Here is a 20,324-nt window from a genome sequence, read left to right on the forward strand (position 1 = left end):
AAACGGAAGATCAGCTACAACAATCAGCAGCCTGAAATTCATAGACACTTTCTAAAGTGATTGTTTTTTTTCTATGGCAAAGGGTAGCAAGAATATCCAAGATGAAGTAGATTCTAGCTTTGTTATCTTCCAAACCCAATCTGCATCTTCAAGATACAATCTTATTACCAATGTCATCCTCAATCATCAAAAGAAACTAGGAGTGGCTTCCTGGCTCAGTTGGTAGAGCATGCAACTCTTGATCTACAGGTTGTAAATTCAAGCCCCATTCTGGGTACAGAGACTACTTAAAAAAATAAAATACTGGGGCACCTGGGTGGCCTCAGTTGGTTACACGTCCAACTCTTGATTTTGGCTCAGGTCGTGATCCTAGGGTTGTGGGATCAAGCCCCACACGGGGCTCCACACTGAGCATGGAGCCTGCTTAAGATTCTCTCTCTATATATATGCTAATTTGGATGGAAATTAAAAAAAATAAAATAAGAAAAAAGACTTTAACCATCAAACATGTCTTAACAAACTAAAAGACTTTCTCTTAAACCTAAATTTTCCTTTTGTTGAGAATAAAATGAAACTACTCCCCCAAAAGACTCTCTCTCTCTCAAAAATAAAATAATAAAGTAAAATAAAAACATATATACACACACACACACGTATTTTAGAGAGAGAGAGAGAGAGAGAGAGAGAGAGAGAGAGAGAACGAGCAGGGGAGGGACAGAGGGAGAGAAACAATCTTAGGCAGGCTCCACGCCCAGTGCAGGACCCAAAGAGGGGCTTGATCTCACAACACAGTGAGATCATGACCTGAGCCGAAAGCAAGAGTTGGATGCCTAACAGACTGAGCCACCGAGGTGCCCCCAAAAATAAAATCTTAGAAGAAGAAGAAGAAACAGAAACAACAACAACAACAACAACAACAACAACAACTAGGAGAAACAAAACAGCGACCCAAATGTAACCAAGACTTCTTTAGGGAACCGTAATTCCCAAAACACAAAACAAAAGTATTTACTGAATTTAAATGTAAGATATCCTCACTACTGGGGTGCCTAGGTGGCTCAGTCAGTTGAACAACCGACTTCGGCTCAGGTCATGATTTCATGGTTTGTGAGTTCCAGCCCCATGTCGGGCTCTGTGCGGACAGCTCAGAGCCTGGAGCCTGCTTTGGATTCTGTGTCTCCCTCTCTCTCTGCCCCTCCCCCACTCGTGCTCTGTCTCTCCCTGTCTCAGAAATAAACATTAAAAAAAATAAAATAAAATAAAATAAAATAAAATAAAATAAAATAAAATAAAATAAAATAAAATAAAAGATATCCTCACTATTCTCAGAGGAAACCAAATGAATTAACCAAGCCAGACATTTTCCCTGGTCAGTGCAACAGCTCATCATTCATCATCTCTCCTTATACCATGTTTGAGAAGCAGAAATTTCAATCTAAACAATTCAGTCAGAGATATCCTTATAAGCAGAAAAAGACACTTCAGGGAAGCTCAGGTACTACTATGAGTTGGAGCAGGCTGTTCTCCTAGAACTGTTTTAATGACAGCTATTCTTCACATTCAACACTCTTCAATGTTAAGAGTCTCCTATATATTTCCATCACGACATAAACTCTGCCGTTTTATTTACCTCACTTTAACAGTTATTTTCTCAGAAGTCTTTTGCCTGGAATGATAGAACAGAGACTAAGAGCGAGCCAAAATGGGTTGCATTTCAAAAATAACAAATAACTGTCCCCTTTTGTAAACGAATTATCATACAAAAATGTTAACAGTTCTCAGGCCAGTCTGATTTTCCAAGGGAATGTAAGGTAAGAGTCAGGCAAAAAGAAAAGGTAGAGCTTTATGGGCACTTTCCTGACTCTCACTGCCACGTGACTGATGTCAGGATGAAAAGCAGAGGCTGGGGGCTTTCAAGCGATGGTAGATTAATAATGACATGGCCTTGACTTCCCAGAGGTAAAGGTTATGAAACACTCCAGGGTAAGTGGGCTTCCAATTTCATACTCTCAGAGTGAATGACAGCAACTGATGGTTTTTCTCTCAGAAACACTGCAATGCTTCAGCACACAGCTGTCCCCTCCCTGTCCCAGTTTCTGAAATTTATCTGAACATGTTTATTCCTGAGCCTGCTTATGCCAGTCAGACCACAGAACATAAGGTGGTCCTAAACACTAATGCACAGAAGCTAACTAAAAAAGACAAAGGTGAAGGGCTGGACTAGCAAAGGGTATGCCATTTTAGCACATAATAATAGAGACACTCCCAACACTCCCACACACATAACAAAAAATACACTTCCCAATACAACCATCTTACCTACTCTAAAAACTTTTCAACTGTGAGATCAGAATCAACTTTCTAGGGCCAAGAGGATGCCAGGAAATTTAAAGCTACATGAGATTTAGAGACCACCAGGAACTGTATCTCCTCCTATCTTCCCAGGATTTGAAGTCCCCAAACACAGCTCAGAACCAAACACTCTTCTGAGTCACTAGCTCCCATCACTTTTTCTCTTTATCTAAATCAAGTTCCTTCCCCAACCCCCACTCCTCTCCAACTCCAGAGGAGGTCGTCTCGGTCTTGATCTAGCTGACTGTAGGACAAAGCAAGGCAGGTGGAGGAAATGAAGGCTTCACACTTGAGACCCCCGGAAACCAAGTTTCTATTAAAAGTCCCCACCCTCTCTCCCTTAAAAGCCAGGAAGCTGCTGCTTTTAAGGATAAGTGATGCAGAGCTTGGCAGAAATGTCAAGAAGTCAGTAGAGGGAAGCTAAAAACTTTGAGGGGAAGTAAATGTGGTCTTAACCAAATATACAGAGAACGAAGGATGATAGTTACCTAGCATTCAGAAATTAGAATGGGCACTAGGAAAGCAGATTCTTCTCACCTGTAATATACACACACACGTGCACACACACATATTTTAATGTAAGAGCTATGCCCAACATGGAGCTCGAACTCACGACCCAAGTCACATGCTCTACCAACTGAGATAGCTAGGCACCCCATCTGCAATATTTTAAAATGCAGATTTCGGGGCACCTGGGTGGCTCAGTCGGTTGAGCAGCCGACTTCAGCTCAGGTCATGATCTCGCAGTCCATGAGTTCGAGCCCCACGTCGGGCTCTGTGCTGACAGCTCAGAGCCTGGAGCCTGTTTCAGATTCTGGGTCTCCCTCTCTCTGACCCTCCCCTGTTCATGCTCTGTCTCTCCCTGTCTCAAAAATAAATAAAACGTTAAAACAAAAAAATTAAAAAATAAAATAAAATAAAATGCAGATTTCTGGGGCACCTGGGTGGCTCAGTTGGTTGAGTGTGATTCTTGATTTTGGCTCCGGTCGTGGGATAAAGCCCCACGTTGGTCTCCGTGCTGAGCATGGAGCCTGCTCAAGATTCTCTTTCTCTCCCTCCCTCTGCCCGTCTTCCCTGCTGGCATGCTGTCTCTTGCTCTCTAAAATAATAAAACAAAACGCAGATTTCTGGTTTCAATCCAACCTAATAAACCTGAATCTCAAAACGAAGAGCTTACTTAGGGAAATGTATTTTAAAAAGGGTCCCCTGGTGAGCCTTATGTGCAGCTACAGCTATGAATAATTGCAAATGGCTTTGAGAAAACAGAGACCAAAATTACAAAAAAAAAAACCAAAAAAAAAATCTCACCAAGTCCAAACAAGGCTGCTGCTTGACTCCCAATTTTTCCCCAAAAGCGTCAGTCCTTCTAAAAAAGTTTACACTTCCTACAAACAGGGTATCTCAGCTGTAGGGATGTGAAAGGCAAAACAAAGCTATGAAGAAATCACAGCTGGCTCTAAGGAGCACACCTATCTTACTTCCTTTGTAGAATTCAAGCAGCAGAACACACAAACTCTTTTGCAAGAGGAGCTCAATACAAGGAAAACATGCCAAAACAAGATCAGGGAAGACTTCAGGCATGTGGGGGAAAGAGGGAGGCAACTAGGTTCAAGTACACAAAAGTATTTTTTTTCTGCAGAATTGATACAGAGGGTGAGGGGGAATATCAATAGAGAGCAGACATGAGAACAGATAGAATTTGTCTTCGGGCTCATGTGCTTTGCTTGTTATTTGGAGAACCAAAGAAGTCCATTACATGAAGGCTCTCATCTTACAGCTCTTTTCACTTCCGGCTGCACTTCCTCAACTACCTCATACCTAAGCATGAACATGGTAGTGAAAATTCTGTAACTTCCTCCTCTACTCTATACCTCAATGAACTCCTCACCTGATACTTTCTAAAATCCAGAAAGCAAGCACTATAAACATAATATCTTTCTCAGGAACACATCTTCACTGCTAGAGATTTAAAGATTCAATATTTGACATGAATTCCAAGTGTAGAACATCCTGAATATACATTTCAATTTCTGACCTAAGAATCTGCTCTAGCAATGAGAAGGTAAAATTTGGTTAAAATACTATTTAAAAAAATGTGAGAAAAGATTAACAAAGGAAAGGAGGGGAGGGAAGGAGCTAACATTTTCTAAGTCTTAACAAGACACCTCAGATTTTATTTATTTTAATATTTATTTTGAGAGAGATAGAGACAGTGCAAGCAGGGGAGAGGCAGAGTGAAAGAGAAAGAGAAAATTCCAATCCCAAACAGGCTCCACACTGTCGGCACAGAGCCCAACACGGGGCTCAATCTCTTGAACTGTGAGATCAGGACCTGAGCTGAAACCAAAAGTTGGATGTCCAACCGACTGAGCCACCCAGGCACCCCCAACACCTCAGGTTTTATTAAGAACAGGAGGGACTTTTCGTGGTGCCTCACTGGCTCAGTCGGTACAACACGAGACTCTTGATCTTGGATTGTAAATTCAAGCCCCAGGTTGGGCATACAGATTACTTAAAAAATAAAAAAAAATCTTAAAAAACAAAAAACAGGGCCTTTGCTAGTTTGCAAACATCACCACCAAATATCCCCCCATAAGATATCTCCCAATCTGACACCCTGGCTCATCCCCATCCCTATCTCCAAAATATACAGCATTAGCTATCAGGCCTGAAAAGTAATTCTATTATTCCAGTGAATACCTAAGAAAATGAACTGTCACATAATTATTAAACTTTATTTGAATTGAACTTATATCTATTTTTTTTGAACCTGTATGTATTTTCAAAAATAAAATGTTACTTCTTATCGATGTTAGTCCAAGGAACACTATTACTCAAGTGTTAGCCTCTCAAGTATTAAAATACATCTTAAACATCCCTATATTGCTGCAACTCTCAAACCATGAGCTCAGACCACCTCCCAAAAGTAGTAATACACACCCACCCACCCCCCCCGCCCCACCAACCACCAACCCAACCCAAAAAACACCCCATACTTTTTTCTCCCATACAGATTCTGAAGGACAGATAGACTTGGATTCAGAAACTAAGCTCATGCTCACATTTCACCATAGGGAGAGTATCTGAGAGTGATCAGACAGATACTGCTCTCCTTAAAAATGCCAGGCCAGCTACTGGTCACCTCGAAATTAGACACAGGTACTGGTCACTCCCAAGTCAGACAGACTGATATACAATCAGATATGTGTTTGCAAGTGAATTTTTAAAATGAGGGGCACCTGGGTGGCTCAGTTGGTTTAAACATCCGGCTTTGGCTCAGATCATGATCTTGCGGTTAGAGCTCACATTGGGCTCTGTGCTGACAGCTCAGAGCATGGAGCCGGTTTCCAATTCTCATCTCCCTTTCTCTCTGCCCCTCCCCTGCTCGCACTCTGGCTCTCTCTCAAAAATAAATAAATGTTAAAAAAAAAATACAAAAAATTATTTACCTTGTGTACCATGAATGGAAAAAAAATTTTTTTTTTTAAACTGACACTCAGAGAATGATCCCACCCCAACAACCTGGCTCACACAAACAACTAAATGTATTTAAAATAAAACAGACTCAACAGAATCCAGCATTCCCTCCTTTTCCAGGCTGTGTTTATTCTTAGGGAAAATACTACAGGGGGACCACAAAGAGGCATAAAACTTGTTTTTTATCAAAGTCATCAGTTCTGACATGTTAGAAGAAGGAATGCAAAGAGGTAAGTGGGGGTGGGGTGTTAAGCTGGGGAGATAGCAAAGAGTAAGTTTTTTTCTTACTACAAACTTCCTTACCTCTAGTTCTTTAGGTATAAAATCAGGTAAGAAAAATAAAATGAAAAGGTATAAGATCCTTAGTGTTCTCAACCACGCACCCTAGGGAAATACAACCCTCTACCAGAAACTTCTCAAAGACCCAACTTACAGGAAACAGGGCAAAACACCAGCCATAAATGCTGACAAAACATCAAAATTTTCATCTTGCTTCCACAAATTTTTAAAGTTTTTCTTCTTCGAGCGTTCAATTTATATTCCTAACACTTTTTATCCAATTTTTCCCTCACACACAGCTAGGTAAAAACATGTTTAAGGGTTAGAACATAGATGGGAGGGTAGAAGAAGAAACAGAGCAAAGAAAAACCTGACTCCTATTTCTCAAGTTAAAATTGGAATACATTTTCAAGAGCCCTGGGCAGGACAGAGAAAAATTCCATTCTGCCTCTTTGCTCTTCCAAATTCCTATAGCCAAGTGGCTCAACAGCAGTTGAATGGCACACATAATGACATCATTGATTGGAACTATAATAGAAGAGAGTGAGAAGAGCGGGTGGTGGGGGGGAGTGGGAAGGGAGGGAGGTGAAGATGTATTTGTGTTACAGACAAAAGACAAGTTCTGTTCCTCAGCAGGGACAAATGAAGAACCAGATGAGGGGATAAACTGAGGTCAGAGAGTTTTCCCTATTGTTTCCTCTTTAAACAGCTCCTTCACCACTCCCTCAACGTTTGTTCCAATGGGCGGGTGGAGAAACAGCAGTTTTTATCTTAGAGAAGAGGCAGGGAAAAAAATGGCCAAATATTCATTTTCAAATTATTATTAATTAGAAGAAGATTTTAAGGACTGGTTAAATTTTAGTTGGGCCCCAAAATGCTCCTAAGAAATGCCGAAAACTAACTATGTGGGGTTCATCTTAGCTCTTCCTGAAATTCATCCTGACAGCCACTCTCAAGTGCTATCTGTACCATATATAAAAAACCCATACAAATCTTTTCTTGTGGGTTAATGTAAACTCAAAATAATGTAGTTTTTCAAGTGGAAGAAGCATTTTTGGGAAAACGCCAATCCAGGATGAGGTGTGCGATGTTCCCCCCCAAACCCCTGCTCAATGAAATACAATGTCTAAGTAGATCTACAATTAAGTTCTTCCCATCTACAATCCTACTATATGCATTCTTCTTGGTCTCAAGGGGCCCCATGAGAAAGGCTAATAGAGAATTAAGTAGTGTACTTGGCCTAGGTACTGCTACTTGAGTATATATGGATGGAAAAGAATCCAAACCCACTTAGCAGGCTACTTTTCCAACTTATCTTGGGATCTAAATCTTCTACCACTACGCTTTTAAAAAATATTCTACCAGGGGCGCCTGGGTGGCTTAGTCGGTTAAGCGTCCGACTTCGGCTCAGGTCATGATCTCGCAGTCCGTGAGTTCAAGCCCCGCGTCAGGCTCTGTGCTGACCGCTCAGAGCCTGGAGCCTGTTTCAGATTCTGTGTCTCTCTCTCTCTCTCTGACCCTCCCCCCGTTCATGCTCTGTCTCTCTCTGTCTCAAAACTAAATAAACATTAAAAAAAAAAAATTAAAAAAAATTAAAAAAAAAAAAAATATTCTACCAAATTCCTCACCATAGCTTATGGTTCTTCAGGTTCTTATAGTACCATGTTGGCGATGTCCTATGCGTGGCCCCACAGTTCTTCCTTTGGAAAAGGTTTGTATACATATACCTAAACTCTAACAATTTATAGACTCTCTGAGAAAGCTGATGACTATGACTAAATCCATAGTGTGAACTTCCTTCTCTCCACATCCCTCTATACCAAAACCGAATGCTGAAGGGGAAGAACAAACATTTCTTCATTTATTTCAGGTGGTGGAAGGGAATATAGACAGAATCAAATAGGCCTTCCAGAAGAGACTGAATGGAAACCAACCCACCATCATTTAGCCACAGTGAAATCTGTATGCTAGGAGACACTGATGCTCTCCTGTGCCTGGAACTGACTCTTTGTCCCAGCTGCTTCTCTGATAGCTCAACAGATTTCAGTGACAAGATCCTCAAAAAACTAAGTCCAGTATCTCTCTCACTCTGATGTGGTTCATCCCCAAGCAATGGTGAGCAAAAACATGTAATTACATGAAAAGTTCATGAAACTAAGCACTGCCTGACAATCTTCTAACTACCAGCCTCAACAACAAGACAATGATCAATGGAGGGATATTTAATTTTTTAACATTTTATATTCGGACACTGTATAATAACACAGACCATAACCATCAGGGAAGAAAACTGGCAAAAATCACAACACAGGAAAAGCAGACTTTAGGGTATACAGGCCTCAAGATAACTCATTAGGACAGTGACCTTAACACAAGCTACAAAGTAGGGAAATCTCAGTAAAATGCCAGCCCAGAAATAAGGAAGATATACTAAGGTCAATAGGGATAAAAGATGCCTATAGTTTCTACTACTAATTAAGAACCAAGAAGCAGTAACACATGCCCCTCACATGTGGGGGAGAAGAGTATAAACTACATTTCAGTTTTCTGCTTAGTGCCTGAGTTTGGGTTTTGTTTTGTTTTAATACTTACTAAGCTGGATGTTCTATAACTTCCTAAAGTATCAAGTTTTACTTCCCCCAAATATGCCAACGTTTGGGGAGAAAAAATGAAAACAAAACAATCCAAATTAGCTACATCACTTAACACCATAACTCTAAGCCCAGAGTTTTGATAAAACTAACGTCCTATGACCATCACCTATTAACTGAGCTGGCTTCCCATCTATTCCCTCTATCCATCTCTCGCTCCTTTCAAAGAGGAGTTTCTTACATGCCAAGCCGAGTCCTGTCCTTCACCAATAGGACTAACCCAAACACTACTCCTCTTAGGAGACATGGAAAACTGACAGAGAGAGGGGGGAGAAAACAACAATAACAACAACAACAACCAGTGTAGCACAAGACTGAAAACCTAGCTGGTGATCAATCAGAACCAACCAGGCAGAGGTTATTTTATCTGGGTTTTGTTTTGTTTGAGGGGTTGGGAGGTTTCTCAGCCCATAGTCACCATGAGGCTTATATGAGAAAAGGCATGCCATTCTATCCTCAAATAGTCCAAAGAGTTGGAGGGGACAATTTACAGCCTCTTGTGTAAAAAATGTCTATAAATGCCAGTGCCATTCTTTGCCCTGTCACTTCCCATTATCCTAAACCAACAGGATTCTATTCACTGAGACTTGAGCTGGAAACATGAACGGACAGGCCTTTCTTGGGCAGGGGGAAAGGAGGAAGATGATTGGGGCGGGGGGGGGGGGGGGGGGTGAGGAGGGAAGCCAGATTTCTTTAAGTTTCTGTGTACTGCCTAACATGTAAAGTATACTAGTGGAGATGAAAGCTGAAATACACGAGCAGTCATGCAAAAGTCAGCCTAAGAAGAATAGCAGAGATTTAGTTTCCTCAAATTTGTAACATGCTCAAGATATAAATCTAAAATATAAAGAAAAAATGATCGAATTGTGACAGTTAAAAAAAAAAAAAAATCAGTCATAAACACTATTGACCCATGGCTCACTTCCTCTCACACGCTTTCTCTTTATCATATACACTGGTCTATAGAGGAATCTACTGAAGAGAAACGAGCAAGCAATCTGGGATTTAAGCTGGATCAAGCAAACACAAACCCCATGCAATGGAGATAACAGGAGGGGGGTTTCTCATTGCCTTTTTCAGAATACTAGGATGAAGAAGAGAAATCTCTACACTACCCGCTAACTTCCACTATTTGCATTTTACCTAAATGAATGAGATCTGTGCCTAGAGAATTATAAAACTTGAAAGACAGATGACCAAATTATATTAGAGGAGGCTATACTGGAACCCAGGACCCCAGAGTATGCTGATCTGGCTGTTCCATAAATACAAACTTAATCAGGTCACTAACCTTGGCCAACCAAATACTAAGTAGCAAATCATCTCTGGTGATAGAGAACAGTTAAGCACAAGATTCTGAACCAAACAACTCTCACTGAGAATGCAGCCAGTTGCAATTTGAGGATCTGGATCTAGAACAACTAAGTTCTGGGGGAAAAGTTACTTGAAAAAAAGAACACTTAGTCCTTCTTATCTCTTACTACTCCCTCTCCTCCAATTTCTCTCCTTCCACATTCACTCTGAGGTTGCATATATATATTTTAATGTTTATTTTGAGAGTGCACTCATTGCATATGTGCATGCAGGAGGGGCAGAGAAAGAAGGGCAGAGAGAGAAGAATCCCAAGCAGGCTCCACAAAGTCAGCACAGAGCCTGACATGGGCTCAATGAAATCATGAAATCATGAAATCATGACCTGAGTGGTTATTAAGAATCTGTAACTGAACCAACTGAGCCACGTGGAGCCCCTAAAACTGCTTATCTTCTATAGGCACTAAAAAATTCTGGGCTACAGAGACAGTGGTCCAAGTATGTGGTCTGATAAAGAATTTCCGGGGCGCCTGGGTGGCGCAGTCGGTTAAGCGTCCGACTTCAGCCAGGTCACGATCTTGCGGTCCGTGAGTTCGAGCCCCGCGTCAGGCTCTGCGCTGATGGCTCGGAGCCTGGAGCCTGTTTCCGATTCTGTGTCTCCCTCTCTCTCTGCCCCTCCCCCATTCATGCTCTGTCTCTCTCTGTCCCAAAAATAAAAATAAAAAGACGTTGAAAAAAAAAAAAATTAAAAAAAAAGAATTTCCATGATACTTCCAAGTGTGAAAACTGTGTGAGATATAAGGCAGGCTTGAACTGTCCAATATACATGTAGCTATTTAAATTTAATTAAAATTTTCAGTTTCCAGGCACCCCTAAAAATTTTAGGAAAGCTCTCTCTGACCAAGAGATCAAGAGTCACATGCTCTACTGAGTGAGCCAGCCAGGTGGCCCAAATGAATTAGAAATTTAAAAAACCTTGGGCACCTGGGTGGCTCAGTTAAGCATCCGACTTGATCTCAGCTCAGGTTACAATCTCATAGTTTGTGGGTTCAAGCCCCACGTCAAGCTCTGTGCTGACAGTGCGGAACCTACTTGGGACTCTCTTTCTCTCTCTCTCTCTCTCTCTCCACCCTTCCACCACTCACACTATCTCTCTGTCTCTCTAAAAATAAATTAATTAAATTAAAATTTTTTAACTAGTATTTTGCTACAGAATTTGAGAAAACTACTCTAGAACACATGTATGACAATGAACGTTATCTGAAAACGGAACTCATAAAGTGAGAGTTTTACCAATTACCATTATCTGATTATAACCCTTCAAAGATTAATTTTTTAAATTATTTTTTTAAGTTTATTTATTTTGTTTTAGTAATCCCTACACCCAGCCTGGGGCTGGAACTCACAACCTCAAGAGTTGCACACTTTGGGCAAGATTGCCCGACTCTTGACTTCAGCTCGGGTTATGATCTTGTGGTTTGTGAGATGGAGCCCCGCGTCAGGCTCTGCACTGATATCCCGGAGCCTGCTTGGGATTCTCTCCTATTCTCCTCTCTCTGCCTCTCCCCTGCACACACATGTGTGGACTCTCTCCCTCTCAAAACAAACATACATTAAAAAAAAAAAAAAGAGTCGCATGCTAGCCAGGTGCCCCAACTCTTCAGAGATTTAAAATAGGAACTGAAATCTTATCAGTGATGAACTAAAACACAAAAGTTAATTACCTCAATTAAAGTCATAAAGCCAGGTGGCCAACAGAACTAAGAAAACAAACATTTATTAAAGATCAAAGTGTCACTACTTTAGATAATTTCATATACGCATTTCCCCTTCACAAACAGTGTTAGGTAGTTTTACTAGTGTTACTAGTTTACTAGTGTTACTCCCAGTTTTACAGAAGTTTAGTAATTTGCTCAAAGTCACAAAGTTAAAAAATGTATTTATTCATGCTTTAGCTTCTTCCTATGGACTAAAAATGAAAGCAAGTCAAATATGGAGAAAGATTCTAGGTAAGTGAAGTGAAAAGGCCGATATCCCTGTAATGAAATACTATGAAAATAACTCACGTGGGCAGTATAAAGTGAGGGGCAAACTCCTCTCAGGAATGTACCCAAATGAGCTACATAGCTGGAGATAGTATGTTCAATTTTGTTAATTTTAATGGAACACACAATTCTCTACAGTGAAGTTACTGCTGAGATTTCTTCCAGGAACCACTTTGCTTGGAAGCTTGTAACTTTTGAGATATTCTCTTTGCATACAAGTTCCATTTATTACACTGATTCCAATACGATTCTCAGACACCTAGTCTTCATATACAAAAGGAGACAGATGAGAACTGAGGCCACAGATCCAAGCACCCTTCCCCTTGGCTATCGAGCAAAACACAAAAGACTTGGTTTGTTATAATTTTTCCCAATTAAGCTACATGTGGTTTAAGAATCACATACTCTGCCTACTCTCAACTCCTTTTTTTTTTTTAATTTGAAATAGGGGCACATGGGTGGCTCAGTCGGTTAAGCAGCAGACTCTTGATTTCAGCTCAGGTCATGATCTCATAGTTCTTGTGAGTTTGAGCCCCACAATGGGCTCTGTGCTAATAGCACGGGCCCTGCTTGGGATCCTCTGTCTCTCTGCCTCTCTCAAAAATAAATATTTAAAAACATAATAAAAAAATAAATTAAAATTTCACATAAACTAGTAAATACCCCTACTGAACACCTATGGTCTCAGCATCAAGCTGGGCACAAAGACCTGATGTTATGCTTCTGGTAAACATAAAAAACGTAACCTAAAAGGAAGGAAAATGGAGCACACTTTTGTCTGAGAAGCCCCACTGAGTCACAAGTGTTTACTTTTTAGTGCTCAATTTTTCTCCTGAGCAAAAATGTAACAACCACTGTCAGTATTTTCCAATAGATTTTCAGAGAGTTAAATGTTTCCATACTCAAGTAAGAAATGACTTTTTTTTAGGTTTATTTATTTATGTAATCTCTACCCTCAACATGGGGCTCAAACTCACAACTCCGAGATTAAGAGTCGCATGCTCTTCCAACTGAGCCAGAAGGTGCCCCAGTGACTTTTTCTTTTGACAGTTCTTCTGGTTTGAAGTAGTCTTCCTTAATCCTGTCCCCATTTCAACAACCAAGAAACATGCTTTCATTCTCACAGAGCAAAGATTAAGAGACTACCTGCTCTAGGCAAAGGAGAATCCTCAGCATTTTCGCCAATGTGCCTGGCAAAACTCCAAATACAACAATGCCCTGTAGAACTGATTGCACCACACAGCAGGTGTTATCTTGCTTAATAAACTCAATAGTGTCTGTTAGCAGAGGAGCAGAAAGAATGAAATAATTTTCTCGTTTTTGTTCCAGGAAACCTTCAAATTTTGTTTCTAGGTACCTTTGACCTAAAGACAGGACTGTCATCTCCTGTTTCCATTATAACTATATCAGAAGTTACAGCAGATGTAGCAGGTTTTTAACATCATTGAATTCAACATCCTAACCAAGAGAAATGCAGACCACGTTCTAACTGCCTGAGTGAAAACTATGAAAAAAATCTGCAGGGGAAAAAAAAAAATTCGCTATGTGAAATAATTCCTGTAATGCAATCAAAAGTCAGTGAGAGGAGGCCCCTGGGTGGCTCAGTCAGTTAAGCACCCGACCTCAGCTCAGGACATGATCTTATGTTCAATGATCGTGAGTTCAAGCCCTGTGTCAGGCCCTGCACTAACAGCTCAGAGCCTGGAGCCTGCTTCAGATTGTGTCTCCTTCTCTCTCTGTCTCTCCCCGCTCATGCTGTCTCTCTCAAAAATAAACAAACGTTAAAAAATAAAAAAGTCAGTGAGAAGAGGTGATAGTCAAAAGACTTCATGAAATGAAGTGCTGAATAGCTTGCTATATTCTCAGGACAGTCATTTCCAGTCTATGTAGCCCCCAAGCTGTTCTAAGGTGGCAAAAACAGTACTTTACCTTTCTGGAGATTGAAGAGACATTCAAACCAAATCTTTGAGCTCTTTCCTTTAGTTTATCAAGGTTAACCTATAAAAAAAAGGCAAAGGGGGAACCCATATTTAAAAAAATCAAAACAGAAAATACAAAAAGCAGAAATTATAGTCCAAAGCTAAGAGTTCAATTAAACCTACGATATCAAAGATACTCTATATGTGCCAAATCAGGAAACTAAGCAGCACCCATCCATGCCATTAATTATTAAAAGGCCTTTTCTGGAATGAAGTCAAAGATTCAGCCCAGCCTCCTTCGTTCATCAAAGGTGGCAAGAGCCTAAAGAGGGTTTAAAATCAAAGTAGGCCAAACACTCCTTGAAGGAGCAAACAAATATCTAAATAATCACCTCCAAACAAGTCTATTATTCACAGTTCAAAAATCATTAATTCCTATACATAGCCTTTGCAATAGTTCTTAACTCTATACCCAACTCTCATTACTTCAGAAACCAAATCTACCACCAGTACCCAATTCAATTCTCTTCCTTTTTCTTGGAAGCCTTGATATACAAAACTTACTATCATAAGGATATGTGGGACATTTCATTACTACTACTACTACTACTGCAACTACTGGTACTACTACATTTCAGCTTCACTTATGATACTACACTGTAATCCCAAACAGGATTTCATAAAGTCAAACATCATCCACCCAAAGCATTTGTTTTCATTTTCTAAATATGCCACCTAATCACAATGGTCCAGACATATTCTAGTATTCCTTATTTTACGATTTTATATTTAATAGGTAGTGTTGAAAAATACCAGTATCTACCAACAGAACTCTTAAGTTGCTTCCACAGATTCACTTGTGGTAACTAAGAATCAGACATTGTCCAAAGCCACTGGATAAGGCCTAAAACTACAGTATCATAAAACAAAGAATTATATGGATTGTCCTGTAGCTAACAAAATCTATTCATTTTTTCAAGAAGAATGATACGAAGGAAGATGTCTATAGTGACTCTGAAGATATGGCATTTTCCTGACCTCTAAGTACTCAATTCATTTTATTTAGAACATAAAACACTATATTGAAAACAAACAGTCACCAAACTCATATGATCTCAGAGAGTCCTATGATCTGGGGAGAAGTTGTTTCTAACTTTAAAACTAGAGTTGAGATTTCTCTCTCAAGGTATAAAAAAAAGATGTCTTACCATAGGCTTGGCATCAGAAGACAGGCCTAAAGAAGAAAATAAGAAAGTTTTATTTAACATTTTAATTCTTTTTAATGTTTATTTTTGAGAAAGAGAGACAAAGCAAGTGCAGGGGAGGAACACAGAGAGGGGGAGACAGAATCCCAAGCAGGCTCCGTACTGTCAGCACAAAGCCCAAAAGAGAGATCATGACCTGAGCCAAAGTCAGATGTTTAACTGACTGAACCACCCAAGCGCCCTGGTAGAGCCACTTTAGAAAACAATTTGGCAGTTACTCAAAAAGTTAAACAGAGAATGTACCGTATGACCCAATAATCCCACTTCTCACTATACACCCAAGAGAAACGAAACATACATCCACACCAAAACTTATATATGAATGTTCACAGCAGCATGAGCTATAGTAGCCAAAAGTAAAAACCCAAATGTCCATTAGCTGATGAATGGATAAAATGTGGCATATGCATACAATGGATAATTATCCAACATTAAAAAGAAAGGAAGTACTGATGCATTCTACAATATGGATGAACCCTGAATACATTATGCTAAGAAGCCAGTCACAAAAAACTATGAATTGTACAATTCTATTTATATGAAGGCAAATTTATATGCACAGAAAAAAATGAGTGGTTGTTTGGGTAGGGGAGGTGGGAGGGAATGGGAAACAATTGCTAATAAGTACAGGGTTTCTTTTTGGGGAGATGAACATGTAAAATTAGACTGTGGTGATGATTGCACAATGCTGTGAATATATTTTTTAAAAAACCATTGAATTATATACTTTAAATGGATAAGCTATATGGAATATGAATTATATTTCAATAAAGCTGTTAAAAAAAAGAAAGACGGGCGCGTGGGTGGCTCAGTTGGTTAAGCGTCTGATTTCGGCTCAGGTCACGATCTCATTGCTTGTGAGTTCAAGCCCTACATCAGGCTCTCTGCTGTCAGCACAGAGTCTGCTTTGGATCCTCTGTCTCATTCTTGCTCTGCCTCTCCCCCGCTCATGCTCTCCCTCTCAAAAATAAACATTTAAAAATAAACAAACAAATAAAACAAAACATGTAGTGATAGTGGCTAGAATTTTGCTAGTCTTTTTAAAAAGCACACCAAAACACTAGATCTTTGGAGGACTAGATCCACCAAAACACTAGATCTTTGTGTTTTCTTAACACACTTTAAACTGACAGATCACTAGGAAGACTAAATCAGATTAAGATACTACATTTAAAATTTAAGTCTCTAGAATGTGGACTTTATTCTTTTTGAAAGTAACTTTTTCCTGGGGCACCTGGGTGGTTAAGTAGGTTAAGTGTCTGACTCTTGCTTTCGGTTCATCATCATCTCATGGTTTGTGAGTTCAGGGCTCACTGCTGTCAGGGCAGAGCCTGCTTCAGAGCCTCTGTTCCTCTCTCTGCCCCTCCCAGCTTACACTCGAAAGAAAAAACAAGGGGCGCCTGGGTGGCTCAGTCGGTTAAGCGGCTGACTTCGGCTCAGGTCATGATCTCGCGGTCCGTGAGTTCGAGCCCCGCGTCGGGCTCTGTGCTGACAGCTCAGAACCTGGAGCCTGTTTCAGATTCTGTGTCTCCCTCTCTCTCTGACCCTCCCCCGTTCATGCTCTGTCTCTCTCTGTCTCAAAAATAAACATTAAAAAAAAAAAAAAAAAAAAAAAAAAAAAAAAAAAAAAAAGAAAGAAAAAACAAAACAAAACAAAACAAAAGATTCTCTCTCTCCCTCTACTCCTCTCCCGTTTACACTCTCTAAAATAAAAAAATTTTAAGAAGTAACTTTTCCCCTAATTTATTACAAGATACATATTCAATGTACTAATTTTAAAAACACAGACCAGCAAAAAGAAGTCACTCAAAATTCCACCAATCAGAGACCAGGAGCAGTAACAATTTAGTATATATTCCTCCAACCTCTATTCCTTTTTATATTAAAAAATTTTTTTAATTCTTATTTTTTAGTAAACTCCATGGTCACATGTGCGGCCTGAACTTACAACTTTAAGACCCAAAGTCACATGCTCCACCAACTAAGCCAGTCAGGCAACCCCAACTTTTTTCTATCCATATGTGTACTTCTACTACCAAAAGGGGAATATACTGCAAATACAATTTTATAACCTGTTTTCACCTAATATTTTTCTGACAAATTTTCTTCAATATCACTTTAACATTTACATAGTCTTCTACTATATACTATGGTACACATTTATTTAACCAATTCCCTATTGTATATTACATTGTTTCCAATTACCACTAAAAATAATACTGTGATAATCCTTATGGCTAAGTCTTTAAGCATATCCAAGATCATTTCCTTGTAAATTCCTAGAAGTTAAGACTGCTGAAGCAAAAGAACTCTGTTCTTTCACCACTCACATAAGGCAGAACACTGGACAGGTACACAATAATTACATGCTGATTTGAAACACCAGAATAAGTAGGGAAAGTAATAAAAAAATGAAACTTCTCTAAAGATGTCCAAGAAGACCAAAACAAATGTTGGTACTCCCTCCTATACTAAATTGCCTGGGAAGGCTTAAGTATGGTTTTACGTAAAGCAAAGAGGTGAATGCTATAACCTCTTAAAGGTTTTCTAAAACTAACAAGTTTGCCTTAATTTGTTGTGACAGAAAAGTAAAAAAATAAAGACAACTTTCTCATTAGAGTCTCTGTACTCTTACCTTTTGATGGAACTGAAGAAATCCCAAATCTGTAGAAAGAAAAACAAGATAAATATTAGGAAGCTGTTCACACTCCTGGTTGTCTGTCTCCGTGTCAAGTGTACATATGGCACTTCTTGCTTGTGATCTCAAGCCTTGCAATCATTAGCTAATTCTAACAACCTCATGAAAGAGGTTCAGTTTACTCTTTTTCTCACCAAGAGCCCACAGAATAAGCTAAAAGGGAGCCTTATCAAAATTGGGGGAAGTCAGTTTCTGACTTTCACCTATTAGAAAAATTCTGCTTGATAACACCCAATCTATAGCTACTACATCCAAATCAGGAGAGATGTTCTGAACAAAGCCAAAAGAGTATTTCTTTTCAGCAAGGTCTCTATTCTACTTAAAATCAAGAATTATATTTAAAATCTAGGATCATGCCTCCACCTTCGTATTATCACTATCTCAGATATAAAAGGCTCAGGACACTCACCTTGCTGCCCGAGCAGCTTTTTTACTCTCTAAGCTCACAGGTACATTGAATCGCTCAGCTCTCTTCTGCATTCTCTAGGTGATAAAAAGACAAAAAAAGTGGAAGAGAAAAATTAATTTCTGGTTTCCTTCTTTAAAGAGAAAAGTTGTTTAGAAGAGGGTATCTTTAGAACATCAGGAGTATATTTCATAAGGTCTAAACTGAGAATACTGACACCCCTAGAGGATATCAGGTTGTATCCACCCAGGGCTTAACTCAACAGCCTTTTCCAGAAAGCAAACACAAAAGACTATTATTACATTCATGTCCTCAAAAACAAAAGGAAAGGAATAAAATAAAACCCACATTCTGCACGAAGCCAAGAAGACAAAAGCTGTGTTTAGTTGACCTTTGAAAACGGATCAAAGGAACAGCTTGGTTCCAACACTAGTAGTACTCTTTCAGTTAGAAATGAGGCAGTGTTGTCCTATGCCATCTCTACTTTAAAGGTACCAAAACAAAACAAACAAAAAAAAAACCCAAAAAACCCCATACATCTTAACTGGAACCTAACTTCAGAGATCTTGACACAAAGTTCAGAGACATTTCAGTCTTACCAGCTGTCCAGTAGTGACATCTTCCCTTATTTTTCATCTTTTCCAAGGTACAATCCTCCCAAACTCTAATCCTAATTTGCCAACATCTAAAGAGAGATACCACTAAGGCCTTAGTACTATATACAAAAAGACTAGGGCTTCAAAGATGACTATGCCAACCCAAATATTTTCCCAAGCGCAGGTGGCAGAAAAATATATCAATACCAAAATCTGTCAATACTGATTTTCTGCGTATGAGTCAGTTCTTTAAAGTGATGATACAGATAGAATAAAAAGGGTGCTTGGGTGGCTTAGTCAGCTGGGCGTCCAACTTCATGATCTCAGTTTGTGAGTTCGAGCCCCATGTCAGGCTCTGTGCTGACAGCCTAGAGCCTGGAGCCTGCTTCGGATTCTGTGTCTCCCTCTCTCTCTCTGCCCCTCCTCTGCTCATGTTCTGTCTGTCTCTCTCTCAAAAATAAACATTAAAAGAAAAAAAAAAGTAAGAAACAGAAAGATATATAGAAAGACTGCTTTTCTACTAGGGAGCAGAATACCTACCTCAGTCTGTGGTATCTCAGATGTAATTTTTACCACTTTCTTCTCTGTTGTCCTGGAAATGAAAGATATTTTTTTTTTTTAATCAGAAAACTTATTAATATTCTAACCCTAAACCTTAGAATGTAGAAGAATTCACCTGAATCAGGTCTTCTGTCCCATTATCTCTCCATCATCCCTTAGTCCAAAAAAATATGAAACCCAGGAGAACTTCAGTTTCTTGAACTGCCATCTATTGATGAGTTCAAATAACAGACTAACTTACTTTGCTAAATAAAGTATTAAAAAAATAGGGGCGCCTGGGTGGCTCAGTTGGTTGAGCGTCCAACTTCAGCTCAGGTCATGATCTCCCACTCTGTGAGTTCGAGCCCCACATTGGGCTCTGTGCTGCCAGCTCAGAGCCTGGAGCCTGCTTCAGATTCTGTGTCTCCCTCTCTCTCTGTCCCTCCCCTGCTCATGCTCTGTCTCTGTCTCAAAAATAAATTAATAAAAACATAAAAAAAAAAAAGTATTAAAAAAATATATCAGAAAAGAGGCCTGGGTATATACACTGGGTTGAAGGAAAACACTCAAAGGACACCAAAAACCATTTCATTTACTTTAGGAACTTTAAATTTACTTCCGGACTAATGACTATTCCTCCAATCCTCATTTAAATGGCAGCTCTCAATTTTCATCACGACGACGATTAACAAGTGTTACTCTACAAGCTCTGGTTTCCTTGTGTTAAAAATCCTTTATTTCTCCCATGGGAACTGTAGCTCTAGCTAGAATAGTCAAAGTGAGAC

General features: G+C 39.6%; 1 protein-coding gene and 1 long non-coding RNA gene across 3 annotated transcripts in view; one reads left to right on the forward strand and one right to left on the reverse strand.

Moving 5' to 3' along the window:
- The window catches only part of SARNP (SAP domain containing ribonucleoprotein), a 54,981-nt gene that overhangs the window by 17,902 nt on the left and 16,755 nt on the right, over nt 1-20,324 (reverse strand). For both annotated transcript variants that reach the window (XR_009617216.3, XM_060657347.2), the window contains exons 5-9: nt 19,540-19,591; nt 18,407-18,480; nt 17,935-17,963; nt 15,243-15,268; nt 14,045-14,113 (exon numbers count right to left, since the gene is read on the reverse strand). Coding sequence is in view for 1 of the 2 variants with exons in the window: in XM_060657347.2 (XP_060513330.1) it covers nt 14,045-14,113; nt 15,243-15,268; nt 17,935-17,963; nt 18,407-18,480; nt 19,540-19,591 (250 nt within the window). In the remaining variant the exon portion in view is untranslated. The remainder of the gene's footprint in view (nt 1-14,044; nt 14,114-15,242; nt 15,269-17,934; nt 17,964-18,406; nt 18,481-19,539; nt 19,592-20,324) is intronic.
- Nucleotides 6,695-8,548, forward strand: LOC132694244 (uncharacterized). The gene is made up of 3 exons (XR_009617217.3): nt 6,695-6,780; nt 7,757-7,819; nt 7,979-8,548. It is a non-coding gene; the product is annotated as an uncharacterized LOC132694244 (long non-coding RNA).

Source organism: Panthera onca, chromosome B4 (genome assembly GCF_046562875.1).
Source record: "Panthera onca isolate mPanOnc1 chromosome B4, mPanOnc1 haplotype 2, whole genome shotgun sequence".
Lineage (NCBI taxonomy): Eukaryota > Metazoa > Chordata > Mammalia > Carnivora > Felidae > Panthera > Panthera onca.